The 20,453-nt window shown below is 37.1% G+C and overlaps 1 protein-coding gene across 11 annotated transcripts in view; it reads left to right on the forward strand.

Annotated features, from left to right (window-relative positions):
• Positions 1–20,453, forward strand: part of LOC142226453 (uncharacterized) — a 122,830-nt gene that overhangs the window by 95,047 nt on the left and 7,330 nt on the right. For 3 of the 11 annotated variants that reach the window (XM_075296491.1, XM_075296481.1, XM_075296482.1), the window contains exons 3-10: positions 4,809–4,964; positions 5,045–5,350; positions 6,055–6,156; positions 14,312–14,416; positions 14,672–14,770; positions 14,888–18,949; positions 19,068–19,166; positions 20,253–20,336. In XM_075296491.1, the coding sequence (XP_075152606.1) occupies positions 4,853–4,964; positions 5,045–5,350; positions 6,055–6,156; positions 14,312–14,416; positions 14,672–14,770; positions 14,888–18,949; positions 19,068–19,166; positions 20,253–20,336 (4,969 nt within the window). In that variant the 5' untranslated portion in view covers positions 4,809–4,852. The remainder of the gene's footprint in view (positions 1–4,808; positions 4,965–5,044; positions 5,351–6,054; positions 6,157–14,311; positions 14,417–14,671; positions 14,771–14,887; positions 18,950–19,067; positions 19,167–20,252; positions 20,337–20,453) is intronic. The other 8 variants (XM_075296492.1, XM_075296483.1, XM_075296486.1 and 5 more) reach the window with 5 other exon arrangements.

Here is a 20,453-nt window from a genome sequence, read left to right on the forward strand (position 1 = left end):
ACTAGAAAATGCTTCTACTAAAATAACAAACAGGATTCTCTATAGAAGCTGTAATCATCATAGAAAACGTACTGACAAGTGGAAACCGACCACTGCACAGAAAAAAATTCACGAAAATTTTTCCAATTAAAATTTTAATTCAGTTTTAAAAAATGTTAAATTAAAATTGATTCAACTAATTTTTTAATTGAAACAAAAATCAATCGCAAAAATTAGTAGTATCAATTAATTTTTTAATTGGATAAATAACTTTTTTAATTGAACTTCAATAAATTTTTTAATTGATACTATCATTTTTGTGGTTGAAGACATTTCAATTAAACATTTATTTGATCAATTAATTTCGTGATTGAATAAAAAAAAAATTTTTTTTTGTGTGTGATTCAAATGCATTGTAAATTGTTTATAAGATTCAGCTCTAGTATATTTGACGCTCTTCTTACTTGTTCGGTTTTCTTTAAGGTAACCATTTTCCATAGTCTTGAGCTACTTTTCCAAAGTATCAGCCCACAATGTTCAAAGTTTGGAATAAATAATTTTTCAAAAATTAAAACAAAAGAAAACACGCCTCTGCAGACAATACCAACCTAATTGAGGTGCTATCTACTTGCTGCAGTGCAATGACAGCCTGGCCACCGGTAAACCTTTTTATTGCTGACTGTTATTGGGTGTTATTCTAGAAATTGGTTAAACTTCAAGTTGCTAAACAACCAATCCAAACAAAAACAACATAAAAGTGTTCCAAAAAACAACCGCATAAATTCATATACAGCAACTAGACTTAAGTGTTTCAAGGAAAGTTTTTATATAAATATGAGAAATTATTTCATTTGCAATTCTATAGACATTCCATTGAACTCTACCCCAACATGATAACTATGGATATGAACAAAAAGGAATATTGGCAGAATGCCATTGCATGCAAAGGCTAGTTGGATAATATTAGGGACAAATAATAGGGTGGGTAGTTGGAATTTCTAAAAAAAAAAATTAAGAAATATAAAAGAATCGAGCTTTTACGACTATGTTAACCCTTTCACTACCGAAATAAACCTAATGTTAGGAACCTTAATTTTTCTTATGTTTTTACTAGTACTAACAGCATGTAAAACAATAATTGTCATTTTGAGATCCTACCTCTATTACTTCAAGAGCTATATGAGCTTGTTGGGAGCCACCGTGGTGCAATGGTTAGCATGCCCGCCTTGTATATACAAGGTCGTGGGTTGGATTCCTGCTTCGACCGAACACCAAAAAGTTTTTCAGTGGTGGATTATCCCACCTCAGTAATGCTGACATTTCTGAGGGTTTCAAAGCTTTTCTAAGTGGTTTCACTGCAATGTGGAACGCCGTTCGGACTCGGCTATAACAAGGAGGTCCCTTGTCATTGACCTTAACATGGAATCGGGCAGCACTCGGTGATAAGAGAGAAGTTCACCAATGTGGCATCACAATGGACTGAATAGTCTAAGTGAGCCTGATACATCGGGCTGCCACCTAACCTATATGAGCTTGTTCTGAAAACTTGATTCTTGAATTGTGACCAAATGGCCCTACGAAAAGAAGCGCTATTTGGCCCATAATATCTTTCAAAGTGTGAGAAAAAACACAAAAAAGAACCCGACAAAATAGCTATAGTTTTTGTACAAATGTCCATTTACTAGAAACATACAGTAGAAAAATTGTCTCAAATTTTCATATTTTTTAGTTTATTGTTGAATAAGTCTATAAAAATGTATTTTAGTTCTCACCAATATGGAAATATTTATAGCTTATTTGGATTAAAGCCTCTACTTTAAAATAACATCGAGAAATAAATATAAACTTAGTGGGAAAATAGAATTTGTTGTCTTTTTCGAATGTCCTTCTAAGTGGACATCGACAGTGAAAGGGTTAGAATATGTGGTAAGGTGGGTGAGTCAACAGGTTGGCTGATAAGTCCCCGGTCTAACAAAGAAAAACACGTTTTTTTTGTCAAAATTGGTTTTTATTATTCAACATAGTTCCCTTCAAGAGCGATACAACGATTATAACGACTTTCAAATTTTTTGATACAATTTTGGTAGTACTCCTTCGGGGTTGCCTCAAAATAGGCCTCAGTTTCGGCGATCACCTCTTCATTGCAGCCAAATTTTTTCCCTGCGAGCATCCTTTTGAGGTCTGAGAACAAGAAAAAGTCGCTGGGAGCCAGATCTGGACGGTGCGTTGTCTTGGTGGAACAACACTTTTTTCTTCTTCATAAGGAGCCATTTTGCCGCGATTTCGACCTTCAAACGCAGCAATAACGCCATATAATAGTCACTGTTGATGGTTTTTCCCTTCTCAAGATAATCGATAAAAATTATTCCATGCGCATCCCAAAAAACAGAGGCCATTACTTTGCCAGCGGAATTTTGAGTCTTTCCACGCTTCGGAGACGGTTCACCGGTCGCTGTCCACTCAACCGACTGTCGATTGGACTCAGGAGTGTAGTGATGGATCCATGTTTCATCCATTGTCACATATCGACGGAAAATCTCGGGTGTATTACGAGTTAACAGCTGCAAACACCGCTCAGAATCATCAACACGTTGTTGTTTTTGGTCAAATGTGAGCTCGCGCGGCACCCATTTTGCACAGAGCTTCCGCATATCCAAATATTGATGAATGATATGACCAACACGTTCCTTTGATATCTTTAAGGCCTCTGCTATCTCGATCAACTTCATTTTACGGTCATTCAAAATCATTTCGATGATTTTTTTGATGTTTTCGTTGGTAACCACTTCTTTCGGGCGTCAACTGCGTTCACCGTCCTCCGTGCTCATTTCACCACGCTTGAATTTTGCATACCAATCAATTATTGTTGATTTCACTGGGGCAGAGCCCGGAAACTCATTATCAAGCCACCGTTGCTTCCACCGTATTTTTCCCTTCAAAACAGTATTTTATCAAAACACGAAATTCCTTTTTTTCATTTTTTTTTTCAAAATAACAAAAGTTGTTTCACAAAAGACGCTCTATCTTACAAACTAATTGACTTACAGACGTCAAATTTTGACACGAATCATTTGAAGGTTGGTACTATATAAAAATAATATGCATTTAATACTAGCGACGCCATCTATGTGTCAGACCGGGGGCTTTTATTACAGCAAAGTCAAAAGCACATCCAACACACGTCAAGAATTTAATATATTCAGAACGTTGATGATCATGACGTTTTTGTGATTATCAAATTATCAAATAGCCAACATATTTATACTTCTTCTCAAATATTTTCATCTCACCACATTGCGTTACAATTTACATTGAATGTATACAAATAGCGTATGTTATATACCTCCAATTTCTTCGTCCTACCCTAATATCTTTGTAGCTACTCATCTATTAGAAAAGTTAATTCTTTATTATATATTTATCAATATTCATGTGCTATATGGCTTCTATTATTATGAGGTATTTTTTTATTACCAAAATTCATTTTATGACCCATTTATGAGAATATTAACAGTTCATTTGAGAGCTCTTTTGAATATTAGGACACTCAAGGGCAGGTTCGAAAGGTAAATTATAATTTCTAAGAAATTTGAATTTTTCTTTAGTGTATAGAACAATGAGAAACATTTTATCGTAATATAAAATACTTTTTATGTCCCTTATCTTTGAGCTTCATATAGGAACATGGAACTCTTATTGTTAAGAGAAGTGTATCATATGTGGTACACAGGCATCTACCATTTGATACTTTCTAAAAATTTAATTCAGGGCTATATTTTCTTGAAATAAATTCCAATATATTTTTGCTAGTTTGCCAAGATTCAAATTATTAATCTTCAAAATTTGTCTCCTAAATTAATCACTATATCGATATAGCCATCAATAGTCAAACATTTCTATTTATAGACCATATTGTTTGGCATATACCAACCGATTTAAATAAACTTTATTTAAAGAAAACAAACCACTTTTTATGTTAGCCTGATATCAACGCAGGCTGGTTTTTCGTCCAAATGAATTACTTTATATTAATTGCAATTGGACATGAAGATTAAGGAATTGGTTTTATTATGCTATTGAAAAGAAAATGCCAGATAGCCATCTTACAAGCCTGACTATACATATGTTTCAGTGTTGGCTAATCCACATTTCCATAGTTTCTAGTAAGATCTGTCTGGGTCTTATATGCTAATTTCTTATGGAAATTACATACGAGAATCATTTCTCCCAAGTTGAATCATTTTTTCACCACCACTGTGCATCATCTTCTCATATAGCTACAATCCCTTAATCTTATGGCGATTTCGATTGGGAAAAAAGGTGCAACATTCTCCAAATTGATTGCAAAATATCAAGGACACTATCTTAGATTTTGGATCCGGTATCCCTCACAATATTATGAATTAACAATAACTTTGGAATGACAATATCATTTTGGCGAAAAAGCAATGAGTGAAAAAGTAGTGTAACGCCAAGGCAACATATTTTTTGCGAAACGAAAACGCCCTTAGTTTTTCGATTTCAATTTGTTATTACATTACTGCAACAAAAGATTGAAATCTATTTTTAGAGATATGCTGAATTCACAAGTTGATTCCTTACTTACAAACGACGTGGTTGCTGTCAGTGTTGTCAGATTAGGGGATTTTTCCCCAAACTGGGCATTTTTCTCTTGGTTGGGGATATTATGCACTTTGGGGATTATTACAACAACAACACAATTATCTTAAATTTAATTTATTTATAAAATTGCTAGTCTGTAAGGATTGTAATCCATAGACTTAAATAAATACAAATTTATGTATTAATTTTAATCATTTTATTTCCAGCTCAAGAAAATCACTCTTGCTGCGTATTTTAAGGACACACAGCTATGGTAGCTGGTTTCGAACAAAGGCCCTGGACACCGACCGTCAGACGTGGACCAATTGCTGCTGAAACTGCAACACCTGGACCAGCAGCGGTAGCATTACCCAATTTAATAGGTAATCAAAAAACATTAAAAATTAGTTTACAATAAACAAAATCAAAACTTTAAACATTTTCTCCCTACGTGAAAACAAAGGTACCAAAGTACTTGATTCTCGCAAACACGCTGCTCCATCATTTACCTTTGGTCAAAAACATCGCTCGACCGTTCAATCCTTGGGCGAAGGACCAGCCAAGTATAACGTAACCGGTTTGGGCAATAAAGGCAAAGATACCCCACCAGCAGCCTCACTTCAAAGTCGCCATAAAGAAATGTCGAAATTTTGTACACCAGCCCCAGGGGAATATGATGTGGAAAAGGCTGTGAAAGCTGTCAAACAATCAACGGCCAAATATACATTTGGTCAAAAATTGGCAGTGGATAAATTGAATACCACACCAGGTAAGTGAAATGGAGTTCCAATTTGAATTATTATACAATTGTCACTGGGGATGAAATTGAAAAAATAAAAACATTCTTGTACAAAATTTGGGGGTAAATCATTAATAATTTGCATATTGGATGTAGCACATTGAAAACTGAATGGGTTATGGTTATGGGGTTAGTGTTTAAGAGCTTCCTCGTCTTTGTCCATCTTTGTAAATGTCCCCGTCAATCATCTTGAAATTCTTAATAAGTGTGCGTGTTTTGCATCCTCAACACAAAGAAACACCCGGGCCTCTTATCATCCAGCAGCTAAAAATGCTTGGTGCATCTCATATATCATCATGTGTGTAATTTTCTTTCAGTGTATAATGTCATCCCTCCTTTTTATATATATCTCATGAGTTGTCTTTTTCTAAATTCTTTAAGGTAACAACCAATTATCATTACAAAGACCCACGAAAATATTTTCCACACATAGCTCTGTAGTGTAGTTACAAAAGTATTGTAGTTTTTCTCTAGAATTCTTTAGCACTTAGGCAATATTTGGAAAATGTAGAACTTAGAGAACATAGCATATATTTCCATAAAAAAAATTATTAATAATCGTATTTTTTTATTTTCTTTTTCAATATCCTCCAATTCCCATTCCGCGTTTTTTCGAAATTGGCTTTCCCAATTAATCGCTTGCTGGCCGATTTCTATATAAATCCTCCTTTTAGGTCCTAATCATTATCGAGTTGTTCCTCTCGATGTGATCAAACCCCGTGCTCCTCAGTACACGTTTCGAATAAAATTCAAAGTAATTTTAATTAAGACACCAGGTAACCATTTTTGATTTTTTTCCAATTTCAAATTTTTCTTAAATGTTATTATGTGTTTCCTTTTTTTTTGTATGTGTGTTTTGTATGCTACTATAAAGTGGTTGGTATGTGTTGGCCAACTTTTTGTAAATAATTTTAAATCAAAAATATATTTTATATTTGCACTTTGTGGGAATATCTTAGGAGGTGAAGGTGATAGATATACAGATATATTTTCTATAGTCGTTTTCTTTCAATTACTTTTGCTCAAGTCTAGTCAGACAACTTTTTCAGCATTTCGTTTATATTGGTAAAATTGTTCGGATTTCCAGTGTTGTCAATATATCAGATACATTTTCCTCGATGTTCTGAAGTTTCCTTACTCTAGTTTTTTTTATACTAAATCGATCGGTAAAAAAGAAAACTTACAGCAGCTTATGTTGATGAACGAGGCCATTCTCTCAATTTTATGCCAAAGAAATTCTCTTCGTAAAAAAACGAAAACATTTAAACTTTTCTTTAAATGTACGAAATGTTACATTCTTTTAATGAAATTTATTCTACACGGTTTTGTGAAACGTTTCTTATTTTTTATGGAAATGAACTTTGACGAAAAATTTTCGTACTCTTTAAAAAAAATCGTACAAAAAAGAAAATATTTCCTCCCGAACGAAATTTTAGAGAAACAACCATCGTTTATCACAAAGATACCTCTATACTTGTTTGTATAGAGATATTTTTGTGATAAGCGTTCCCTCTTTTACAGAACGTGAAAACAATTATTATTATACCCTCCACCATAGGATGGGGGGTATATTAACTTTGTCATTCCGTTTGTAACACATCGAAATATTGCTCTCAGACCCCATAAAGTATATATATTCTGGGTCGTGGTGAAATTCTGAGTCGATCTGAGCATGTCCGTCCGTCCGTTTGTTGAAATCACGCTAACTTCCGAAGGAAACAAGCTATCGACTTGAAACTTTGCACAAGTAGTTGTTATTGATGTAGGTCGGATGGTATTGCAAATGGGCCATATCGGTCCACTTTTACGTATAGCCCCCATATAAAGGGACCCTCAGATTTGGCTTGTGGAGCCTCTAACAGAAGCATATTTCATCCGATCCGGCTGAAATTTGATACATGGTGTTAGTATATGGTCTCTAACAACCATGCAAAAATTGGTCCACATCGGTCCACTTTTTCGTATAGCCCCCACATAAACGGACCCCCAAATTTGGTTTGCGAATCCTCTAAGAGAAGCAAATTTCATCCGATCCGACTGAAATTTAATACATGGTGTTAATATATGGTCTCTAAAGACCATGCAAAAATTGGTCCACATCGGTCCATAATTATATATAGCCCCCATATAAATCGATCACCAGATTTAACCTCCGGAGCCTCTAGGAAGACCAAAATTCATCTGATTCAGTTGAAATTTGGTACGTGGTATTAATATATGGCCTCAAACACCCATGCAAAAATTGGTCGAAATTGGTCCATAATTATATATAGGCCCTATAAAACCGATTCCCAGATTTGACCACCGGAGCCTCTTGGAAGAGCAAAATTCATCCGATTCGGTTGAAATTTGGTACCTGAAGTTAGTATATGGTATCCAACAACAATGCAGGAATTGGTTCATATCAGTCCATAATTATATATAGCCGCCATATAAACCGATCCTCAGATTTGACCTTCGTTGCCTTTTGGAGAAGCAAAATTAATCCGATCTGGTTGAAATTTGGTACGTGGTGGTAGTATATGATATTTAACAACTATGCCAAAAGTGGTCCATATCAGTCCATAATCATATGTAGTCCCCATATAAACCGATCCCGAGATTTGGTTTTGGAGCCTCTTGGAGGAGCAAATTTCATACGAGTCAGTTGACCGGCCGTTAACAACCATGCCTAACTAGGTCCATATCGGTGTACAGTTATATATAGCCATCAGATAAATCGATCCCCAATCACACAAAAATTGGTCCATATCAAGTTCATAATTGTATATAGCCCCAATATAAGCGACCCCCATATTTCAATTCTGGCTCCCTACGTACCGTGCAAAAGTCTATATCGATTCGTAATTATTTGTAGACTTACCTATACATAACTTATTTGTCTAATATATACCACGTATGGACTAACGCACAATTTAGAAAACGATGTTAAGAAGTTTTAAGATACCACAACCCAAGTAATTCGATTGTCGATGACAGTCTTTCGTAGAAGTTTCTACGCAATCCATGGAGGAGGGTACATAAGATTCAGCCTGGCCGAACTTACGGCCGTATATACTTGTTTTTTTATTCTCTGGCTAGTTGCATCTCCACTAACATCTTTCTCAATTCCGGTCTAACAAAGAAAAACACATTTTTTTTTTTTGTCAAAATTCGTTTTTATTTTTCAACATAGTTCCCTTCAAGAGCGATACAATGATACCATTTTTGTAGTACTCCTTCGGCTTTGCTTCAAAATAGGCCTAAGTTTCGGCGAGCACCTCTTCATTGCAGCCAAATTTTTTCCCTGCGTGCATCTTTTTGAGGTCTGAGAACAAAAAAAGTCGCTGGGGGCCAGATCTGGAGAATACGATGGGTGGGGAAGCAATTCGAAGCCCAATTCATGAATTTTTGCCATCGTTCTCAATGACTTGTGGCACGGTGCGTTGTCTTGGTGGAACAACACTTTTTTCTTCTTCATATCGGGCCGTCTTGCCGCGATTTCGACCTTCAAACGCTCCAATAACGCCATATAATAGTCACTGTTGATGGTTTTTTCCTTCTAAATATAATCGATAATTATTCCATGCGCGTCCCAAAAAACAGAGGCAATTACTTTGCCATCGGACTTTTGAGTCTTTCCACGCTTCGAAGACGGTTCACCGGTCGTTGTCCACTCAGCCGACTGTCGATTGGACTCAGGAGTGTAGTGATGGAGCCATGTTTCATCCATTGTCACATATCGAGGGAAAAACTCGAGTATATTACGAGTTAACAGCTGCAAACACCGCTCAGAATCATCAACACGTTGTTGTTTTTGGCCAAATGAATGAATTTTTCATACCAATTAATTATTGTTGATTTCCCTGGGGCAGAGTCCGGAAACTCATTATCAAGCCAAGTTTTTACTTCCACCGCATTTTTCCCCTTCAGAAAACAGTATTTTATCAACACACGAAATTCCTTTTTTTCCATTTTTTTCACATTAACAAAAGTTGCTTCACAAAAGACGCTCTGTCTCACAAACTAATTGACTTACAGACGTCAACTTTTGACACGAATCATTTGAACGTTGGTACTATATAAAAATAATATGCATTTAATACTAGCGACGCCATCTATGTTTCAGACCGGGGACGTATCAGCCAACCTGTTATTTTTGGGAGTCGTACGAAAATCTTCTTTGGTTTAGATCATACATTTTTTTTAGACATATTTAAAAAAAGTAAGATTTCATTAAGCTGTAGAAAATTTCAAAAAAAAGAAAAAAATGAAATTTAACTACTAGCAAATAAATTTTTTCCAATAAAAATATGTTAAATTTAGCGTTAGTTTAACTAAGCAAATTTTTTTCTGTGTATTTTTCATTCAGAAAGAGATTCAAACCGCGGACCATACAGTTTATAACGATAGCGTGTTTGCCACGTATCTCTTTATGGTCATTACCACAATTATCGATATAGCCATCAACGCACAAGCAACCCATACTGTTAAGCAGTTTTATTTATAGAACACATTATTGGACACACGCAAACCGATGTAAAGTAACTTTATTTAAAGAAAACAACTCTCTTTAATCGGCCCCTTGCGTCATGTCCTTTGTGTATGTTTGTCTCTCCTATTCACCATAAATGTGTCTTCAAATTTATATTCCCCATCAGAATTATCAACCCAGCAAAAAGCAGTAAGAGTTTAGTTGCGCTTTTTGGCATACAATAAAGTAGGCAGTGCATCCACACTACATGAATCGGATGCAATAACGTAAACGAGTAATCAAACTAGTTTGTGATTGTTCGTTTACGTTATTGCAACCAGTATAACATAGATGCACCAACAATGGTATACTCAAGATTATATATCACTTCTGAGCAATATTTCTATTAAAATGAGCAATTATATCAGCGCTATGTACAAGCTGCTCTAAATCGGGACATCGCCCACAAAAATCAGCGCTGATTCGGTTGTTTTGTAAGCAGTTGGTACTGCCTCTTTCCCTTACAATCCTGCTGAAATAGTGCTCCATTTTTTTCTGCGAAGGGCCTTCTAATTTGCATATTTCTCACTTTCTTATTTCAGCTGTTCTGCTTTTGTTTAGGGTATTGTAGATAGTGTTTTTGTTGTTCCTGCTACTCCTAAATTCTGTCCATACACAAAAAAATTCACGAAAATTTTTCCAATTAAAAATTCTATTGATTCAATAAATTTTTCAATTAAAAAATCTATCAGACAAATCAATAGAATCAATTAATTTTTTAATTGATACTATCATTTCTATGATTCAAGTCAATTCAAGTTAAAAATTAATTGGATCAATTAATTTCGTGATTGAAGTCAACATCATCTGTTCGTTCATGTTGTACTTTGTCTTGAACCGTGAATTCTGATCTAGTCTGAGTTTTGCCACATTATTCTCCATGGTAGCCCGTTTTGACCGGTGTTATCGCCGAGGAAATGTGCTAAATAGACTATTTTTTATATAAGCTCCATAAGTAAATATCTTCTGGTTTCATATTTTAAGGGTATACAAATATGAACCCCATTTATATCCCCAAAGGGTCATGGATTCAATAGCAGTTTCGACCAAATACCAAAAAATTTTTCAATATGGGATTATCCCCTCTCAGTAATGGTGGGGACATCTCTGAGTGTTTCATAGCTTTTCTAGTGGTTTTACCGCAATGTGGACTCGGTTAGAAAAAGGAGGTCCTTTGTCATTGATCCAAATATAGAATCTGGCAGCACTCGGTGATAAGAAAGAAGTTCACCACACCACAATGAACTAACATAAATATCTAACCTAACTTAACATATAGTGCCGTCTTACCCTTACTATCTGACTGGCATTAGAAGTTAGCATATAAGACTCAAACTGTGTCATCTGCCCTCGCCAGATCTATACTGAAGTCTATGTAAATTCGATCAAGCCAGCAAGGAAACATGTATGGCTAGGGTTGTGTAGATTAGTATCTAACATTTTCTTTTCAGTATCTTAATAATAGCAATTCCTTTATGTTGTTGTCCAATACGATATGCTCATATACACAAAAAAATGTTTGGATTCAATCACGAAATTAATTGATTGATGAAATTGATAGTATAAATCACCGAAGTCAATTAAAAAATTAATTGATCCAAATAAAAAATTAATTGATACTATGAATTTTTGTTTTAATTAAAGAATTGGTTGAATCAATTAAATTTTTAATTTAATATTTCAATTAAACGTTTAATTGGAAATATTTTGGTGAAATTTTTTTCTGTGTATAAAATTGTAAAGGACGTAACTAAGATTTTGAAGGTATGTGAACGCCGAAATCAGCAAACGTATTTCGTGATCTTACTTATGAATTCAGGTTTTTAATTAAAAACATACAATTTATTTTAAAAATTCTTGGCTTTTAAATAAATGCAAATTATTTAATAGTATTTTTTTTTATAAAGTTTCGTTTAATAGAAAAGTTTTTTGATTGTAGAAAATTCCTTTATATATAATACATTGTAAATATAAATTAGAAAATCTTAGTTTTTATATAAATTCAAATTCTTTACTAGTAATTTTATATAAAGTTTCCTTTAATAGAAAAGATTTTCTTTTGTTGAAAATTCCTTAAAAATGTATTTAAAAAATCAGAATTATTATCGAAGTAATGTAAAAGTAAATAAATAAATTGCTTATTTTTATACCCTCCACCATAGGATGGGGGTATATTTTATACCCTCCACCATAGGATGGGGGTATATTAACTTTGTCATTCCGTTTGTAACACATCGAAATATTGCTCTAAGACCCCATAAAGTATATATATTCTGGGTCGTGGTGAAATTCTGAGTCGATCTAAGTATGTCCGTCCGTCTGTCCGTCTGTCCGTCCGTCCGTCTGTCCGGCTGTCCGTCCGTCTGTGGAAATCACGCTAACTTCCGAACGAAACAAGCTATCGACTTGAAACTCGGCACAAGTAGTTGTTATTGATGTAGGTCGGATGGTATTGAAAATGGGCCATATCGGACCACGTTTACGTGTAGCCCCCATATAAACCGATCCCCAAATTTGGCTTGGGGAGCCTCCCGGAGCAGCAAAATTAATCCGATCCGGTTGAAATTTGGTACGTGGTCTAAGTATACGGTCTTTAACAACCATGCAAAAATTGGTCCATATCGGTCCATAATTATATATAGCCCCCATATAAACCGATCCCCAGATTTGACCTCCGGAGCCTCTTGGAGGGGCAAAATTCATCCGATCCGATTGAAATTTGGTACCTGATGTTAATATATGGTCTCTAACAACCATGCAAAAATTGGCCCATATCGGTCCATAATTATATATAGCCGCCATATAAACCGATCCCCAGATTTGACCTCCGGAGACTTTTGGAGGGGCAAAATTCATCCAATCCGGTTGAAATTTGGTACCTGATGTTAGTATACGGCCTCTAACAACCATGCAAAAATTGGTCCATATCGGTCCATAATTATATATAGCCCCCATATAAACCGATCCCCAGATTTGACCTCCGGAGCCTCTTGGAGGGGCAAAATTCATCCGATCCGGTTGAAATTTGGTACCTGATGTTAGTTTACGGCCTCTAATAACCATGCAAAAATTGGTCCATATCGGTCCATAATTATATATAGCCCCCATATAAACCGATCCCCAGATTTGACCTCCGGTGTCTTTTGGAGAAGCAAAATTCATCCGATCTGGTTGAAATTTGGTACGTGGTGGTAGTATATGATATTTAACAACTATGCCAAAAGTGGTCCATATCAGTCCATATTCATATATAGCCACCATATAAACCGATCCCGAGATTTGGTTTTGGAGCCTCTTGGAGGAGCAAATTTCATACGAGTCAGTTGAAATTTAATACATTGTGATCGTATATTGCCGTTAACAATCATGCCTAACTAGGTCCATATCGTTCTATAGTTATATATAGCCATCAGATAAATCGATCCCCAATCACACAAAAATTGGTCCATATCAAGTTCATAATTGTATATAGCCCCATATAAGCGACCCCCATATTTCAATTCTGGCTCTCTACGTATTGTCTAATACATACCACGTATGGACTAACTCACAATTTAGAAAACGATGTTAAGAAGTTTTAAGATACCACAACCCAAGTAATTCGATTGTCGATGACAGCCTTTCGTAGAAGTTTCTACGCAATCCATGGCGGAGGGTACATAAGATTCGGCCTGGCCGAACTTACGGCCATATATACTTGTTCTTTATTCAAATTTTAATACAACAACCAACAACTATTATTTCGTATCAATTTTTTTAGTTCGATTTCAGAGATAACACCGTCAGAAATTTTGATAATAGTTTAGCAATTCATTAATAGATTGATGCCAATCTAATTTACAATTTTTTTTAATGTCTACAATATTCTCTATATTCTATAGAATATATAGTTCCTAATATAATTATATCATCACAGGTCATACCATAAGTAAACAAAAATTAATTTCTTCTCACGGAAACGAAATTTTAGCCCAATGAAGCTATCGTTAAAGTGGTAACGTTCATAAAAACTTCGTTGGTATAAAATTTCGTTTTGAAGGAAACAATTAATTTGTTTGTGTGTAGTTTTTAAATGTACAAAAAATTCATATATTTTACTCAATATTCTGTAAATACATTCACTATGCAAGCGATGCTTTCATTCCCAGCACAAGACACATGAGAGCAATTGATATAATTGTCTAAGTTCATATCTGCTATAAAGCTTTAATTTATTTGCATAATTCGCACACATATATTTTTATTATTGGATCACTTTGATAAAATGAAATTTTTTTTAATACAATCTTATGTTTCTTACAATTAATTTTTTTTTCCAAAAACAAAAAATCTAAATAAAAAACTCAAAATTTTCCTGATATTTGTTGTGATTTGTCTACTAACCCAAATCTCGATCGAAATGACAATAAAACACACAGCGCCCAATAGCTATCGGCCCGAGAGGGTTTCGTTAGCGAAAAAGAATTCACCGCGTTACTCATTTGGTAGACGTACTAAAATACACTTCGATAAGGGAACTCCAGGTAATGAACTCAATAAGAATATCAATTTAAAAAATAATAATTTTCATTTGTTTTTTGTTTGGAGTCTTAATTTGTTTTGTGTAATAAGCACATTAGCTTTTCTTAATGTAATAATTTTTACATAATAAATATTTTCTGTGGTTAATAAGTAAAGCTTTCAGTTTTAGTATGATAAAGCTTGCCCACAAAGCATTTTTTTCCTATGATTTGAAAAATAAATTCATATTATTTTTATATGCTTGTTTTTAAATTTAGCACCTGGTTCCTATAGTCCCGAAAAGGCCAATTCGCACTCTAGTCCAGCTTACACAATATGTGGCAAAAGCTCGCACGATGTGGTCGATTGCACTCCGGGTGAGTAAACTAGCACTTCTTCTTTGCGCTTGTTTTCTAGTTGATCATTTTTCATCACCGCATTTTACATCCTCTATTACCCATACATATTTTAACACTGTCTCGATAACCTTCCAGCTCCTGGTGCGTATGAACCTGAAAAATGTAATTTGGACAAATCACCCGCATTCACAATTTCTGGCCGCCATACCATACACAAAACTAGTGATACCCCTGCTCCTGGCGCCTATGCACCGGAAAAATGTCGACTAGATCATAGTGTGGCATACACCATAACTGGTCGCCATGAAATACACAAAGTTAGTGATACTCCTGCCCCTGGAGCATATGCACCAGAAAAAGTACGCTTGGATCACACGCCTGCCTATACTATAACGGGTAAACATGAAACAAAAATCGTGAGTGATACACCTGCGCCTGGAGCTTATGCCCCAGAAAAAGTTCGTCTAGATCACACACCGGCCTTCACCATGGCCGGTAAGCATCAAGTCAAAGTAAAAAGTGATACACCCGCCCCTGGAACTTATGCACCAGAAAAAGTTAGGTTAGATCATACACCTGCTTTTTCTATAAAAGGAAAACATGAAACGAAGGTAATAAGTGAAACCCCTGCCCCTGGAGCATATGCACCTGAAAAAGTACGTCTTGATCACACGCCTGCTTATACTATGGCCGGAAAGCATCAGGCCAAAGTGAAAAGCGATACACCCGCTCCTGGCGCATATGCCCCAGAAAAGGTAAGGCTAGATCATACCCCAGCTTATACAATGGCCGGTAAACATCAAGTGAAAGTTGAAAGTGATACTCCGGCTCCAGGAGCATATGCTCCGGAAAAAGTCAGACTCGACCATACTCCCGCCTATACTATGGCTGGTAAACCACAAACAAAAGTAGAAAGCGACACACCAGCACCAGGTGCCTATGCTCCAGAAAAATTTAGTCTAGATCATACCCCGGCCTATACTATGGCTGGTAAGCATCAGGTCAACGTTGAAAGTGACACTCCTGCGCCTGGAGCATATGCCCCAGAAAAAGTCAGGCTCGATCATACTCCAGCATATACAATGGGTGGTAAGCATCAACAACAAATGAAAAGTGATACACCAGCTCCTGGAGCATATTCACCTGAAAAATGTAAGTTGGACAATACACCAGCGTATTCTATGACTAGTCGTCATGATCTCCACAAGCCAAGTGAAACACCAGCGCCAGGTGCATATGCACCAGAAAAATGTAAATTGGACAATACACCAGCGTACTCTATGACTAGTCGTCATGATCTCCATAAGCCTAGCGATACACCAGCACCTGGAGCATATTGCCCCGAGAAAGTAAGACTCGATCATACTCCTGCGTATACTTTGGGAGGAAAACATGATGTTAAAGTGAAAAACGATACGCCAGCCCCTGGAGATTACGCGCCAGAAAAGTGTAAACTGGATGGTACACCCGCATTTTCAATGGGTGGTCGACATGACATGCAAAAACCTAGTGACACTCCAGCACCGGGTGCATATTGCCCGGAGAAAGTACGATTGGATCATACTCCTGCCTACAGTATGGCAGGCAAACATGATCCTAAGGTGACCAACGACACTCCAGCCCCTGGAGCTTATGCACCAGAGAAATGTCGTTTGGATGGTACTCCAGCTTACACAATGGGTGGACGGCATAATTTGCAAAAGCCCAGTGATACACCAGCTCCCGGAGATTATGCTCCGGAAAAGCATCGATTAGATGGAACACCAGCATATACCATTGGTGGGCGTCATACAGTGCAAAAACCCAGCGATACACCTGCACCTGGGGATTATGCTCCCGAGAAGCATAAGCTTGATGGTACTCCTGCATATACTATTGCAGGACGTCACAATGTACAGAAACCTAGTGATACCCCCGCTCCTGGAGATTATGCTCCCGAGAAGCATAGATTGGATGGAACTCCTGCATATACTATTGCTGGACGTCATAATCAACACAAACCTAGTGATACTCCAGCGCCTGGAGACTATGCTCCCGAGAAGCATAGATTGGATGGTACTCCTGCCTATACTATTGCTGGACGTCACAATCTTAAGAAACCTAGTGACACTCCTGCCCCTGGAGACTATGCTCCCGAGAAGCATAGATTGGACGGTACTCCTGCTTACACTATTGCTGGACGTCACAATCTTCAGAAACCAAGTGACACCCCCGCTCCTGGAGACTATGCTCCCGAGAAGCATAGATTGGATGGAACTCCTGCATATACTATTGCTGGACGTCATAATCAACACAAACCTAGTGATACTCCAGCGCCTGGAGACTATGCTCCCGAGAAGCATAGATTGGACGGTACTCCTGCTTACACTATTGCTGGACGTCACAATCTTCAGAAACCAAGTGACACCCCCGCTCCTGGAGACTATGCTCCCGAGAAGCATAGATTGGATGGAACTCCTGCATATACTATTGCTGGACGTCATAATCAACACAAACCTAGTGATACTCCAGCGCCTGGAGACTATGCTCCCGAGAAGCATAGATTGGACGGTACTCCTGCTTACACTATTGCTGGACGTCACAATCTTCAGAAACCAAGTGACACCCCCGCTCCTGGAGACTATGCTCCCGAGAAGCATAGATTGGATGGTACTCCCGCATATACTATTGCTGGACGTCACAATCTTCAGAAACCAAGTGACACCCCCGCTCCTGGAGACTATGCTCCCGAGAAGCATAGATTGGATGGTACTCCCGCTTTCACCATTGCTGGACGTCATAATTTGCAAAAGCCTAGCGATACGCCAGCACCAGGTGATTATGCTCCCGAAAAACACAGACTAGATGGTACTCCCGCATTCACCATGGCTGGTCGTCATAATCCCCACAAGCCAAGTGATACCCCCGCTCCTGGAGACTATGCTCCGGAGAAACACATGCTTGATGGTACTCCCGCATTCACCATGGCTGGTCGTCATAATCCCCACAAGCCAAGTGATACCCCAGCTCCTGGAGACTATGCTCCGGAGAAACACATGCTTGATGGTACTCCCGCATTCACCATGGCTGGTCGTCATAATCCCCACAAGCCAAGTGATACCCCAGCTCCTGGAGACTATGCTCCGGAGAAACACATGCTTGATGGAACTCCCGCATTCACCATGGCTGGTCGTCATAATCCCCACAAGCCAAGTGATACCCCAGCTCCTGGAGACTATGCTCCGGAGAAACACATGCTTGATGGTACTCCCGCATTCACCATGGCTGGTCGTCATAATCCCCACAAGCCAAGTGATACCCCAGCTCCTGGAGACTATGCTCCGGAGAAACACAGGCTTGATGGTACTCCCGCCTTCACCATTGCCGGACGCCATAATCCTCACAAACCTAGTGATACCCCGGCACCTGGCGATTATGCTCCCGAAAAACATCGTTTGGATGGAACACCAGCTTTTACAATCTCAGGGCGTCACAATCTGCATAAGCCCATCGATACTCCAGCCCCCGGTGACTATGCTCCGGAAAAACACCGTTTGGATTACACCCCTGCCTTCACAATGGCCGGTAAGCATGACCCTAAGGTAGCAAATGATACTCCCGCTCCAGGTGCTTATAGCCCCGAAAAAGTTCGCTTAGATCACACACCCGCTTATACAATTAAGGGACGTCATGATTTGCACAAGCCTAGCGATACACCCGCCCCAGGAGATTATGCCCCAGAGAAGCATCGATTGGACAATACTCCAGCTTTCACAATGGCTGGTAAGCATGATCCAAAAATAACCAATGATACTCCGGCACCAGGCGATTATGCTCCCGAAAAGGTACGCTTGGATCACACACCAGCTTTCACAATAGTCGGTCGCAAAGAGGTTAAGATTACAAGTGATTCACCAGCACCAGGGACATATTGCCCAGAAAATGTGCGCTTGGATCACACACCTGCGTATACAATTACGGGCCGTCATGATTTACACAAACCCAGTGAAACTCCAGCTCCTGGTGATTATTGTCCCGAAAAGGTACGCTTAGATCATACACCTGCTTTCACAATAGTTGGTCGCAAAGAGGTTAAGATTACCAGTGATTCACCAGCACCTGGCGATTATAAACCGGAGATGTATGATTTTAAGGGTCATACGCCAGCTTTTACTTTTGGTATGAAATTAAGACAGAGCCGTGTCAGTGATACACCCGGTAAGTAGGAGTTTTGTGTCATTCGCATTAAAATTGCATGTTCCTTATATACATTCATTGGCACATTTATCTTTATTTTTATGTAAATATCACTTCCTTATTCTATGATATGATCTAGCACCCACTGCCTATGAACCTGAAAAGCACACCCTTGATCACAAACCTGCATTCACTTTTGGTACCAAAACAGAAGTTAAAACGGTTGTCGATGCACCAGGTAAAAATTGCAGATTTCGTATGATTTTTCTTATCACAGTCCTTTTTTGGAGATCTATGGCTTTCAGATTAATTACCACCAATATTTTAAAACTTTAATTGAATTTAGAAAAAAAAATCAATTCAAATTTTAATTGATTCAATATTGACATAATATGTAGGAGTATAAAACTTAAATTTTAACTAGAAGAAACTTCGTAATGAGCATTTGATTTAAAAATGTCATTAATTAAAAATATTTAGGAAAAGAGTCTTTAAAATTTGCGTAGTGTTTCTTTACTTTAATTTTTGTTCATTAAAGTAAAGAAACAAAATTTTGATTTACGGCCATTTTCATGTAGCTCCGTTTGGCTTTAACTGCCAGTTAACAGAAAGAAAAATGGAAATATTTTTTCTCCGGTTAACTTTAACTGAAAAATTTTCAGCAGTTAAGTTTCTAACTGGCATATGGAATATATACGCAAGATGACAGATATGTAGATATGACGGTTTAAAAGTTCGTTAGTTAACGGAACATTAACGGAGCTTCATGAAAATGGGGGTTAAAGAAATAATATTTAAATTAACTGAGATATTGAATCGTTAACAAAAAATGGAAAAACTGGAACTGATATGCACCTTAGGAGTACAAAAATACTATGACGACGATTATATTTTTGTCAAATCTTTATTTTATGGAATTATGGATCGAAAAAATCCAGCTGGCGTTGATTGCCTAAAATTTCGTCTTCCAAAATTAATTAATCAAAAATATCTCCCGAAAAATATGCTTTTCGGCTCGAAAACTGAACATAGTATCCACCTTAAAACCATTTATTTTTCTATGCATATAATGGGTAATCACTTACTTATTTGTTTAATAAGGGGATAGGTAATGGGTTCACATATAAATCCGAGTAACGTAAACAACATGACATTGAATTAAGATCTCCAATCAAGGACTCCACTGTACAACTGAAGTTTGCATGCCCTCCATCCTATAACTACTCTCAATGATATGTGAAATTCGGTTATTCTCTCATTTTGTATGACATTATTCTCTCTATGATTTTATTTAATTCTTCTCTCTCTCTATGCATGTGCATAGCTCCTGGTCATTATCATCCAGAAAACTATAATCCTGAACATTCTCCTGCATATACTTTTGGTTACAAGACATCGGTTATACCAGGTAAGAATTACATTGAAAAAAATAAAAATTTTTTATCATCATTAGTAGTTCTTGTAGTTGTTTTCCATTTCATTGCCATGATCATCTGTTGTCTACATTATTTTATTTTTTCTGTAT

The sequence above is a fragment of the Haematobia irritans genome, chromosome 2 (genome assembly GCF_050003625.1).
Source record: "Haematobia irritans isolate KBUSLIRL chromosome 2, ASM5000362v1, whole genome shotgun sequence".
Taxonomy (NCBI): domain Eukaryota; kingdom Metazoa; phylum Arthropoda; class Insecta; order Diptera; family Muscidae; genus Haematobia; species Haematobia irritans.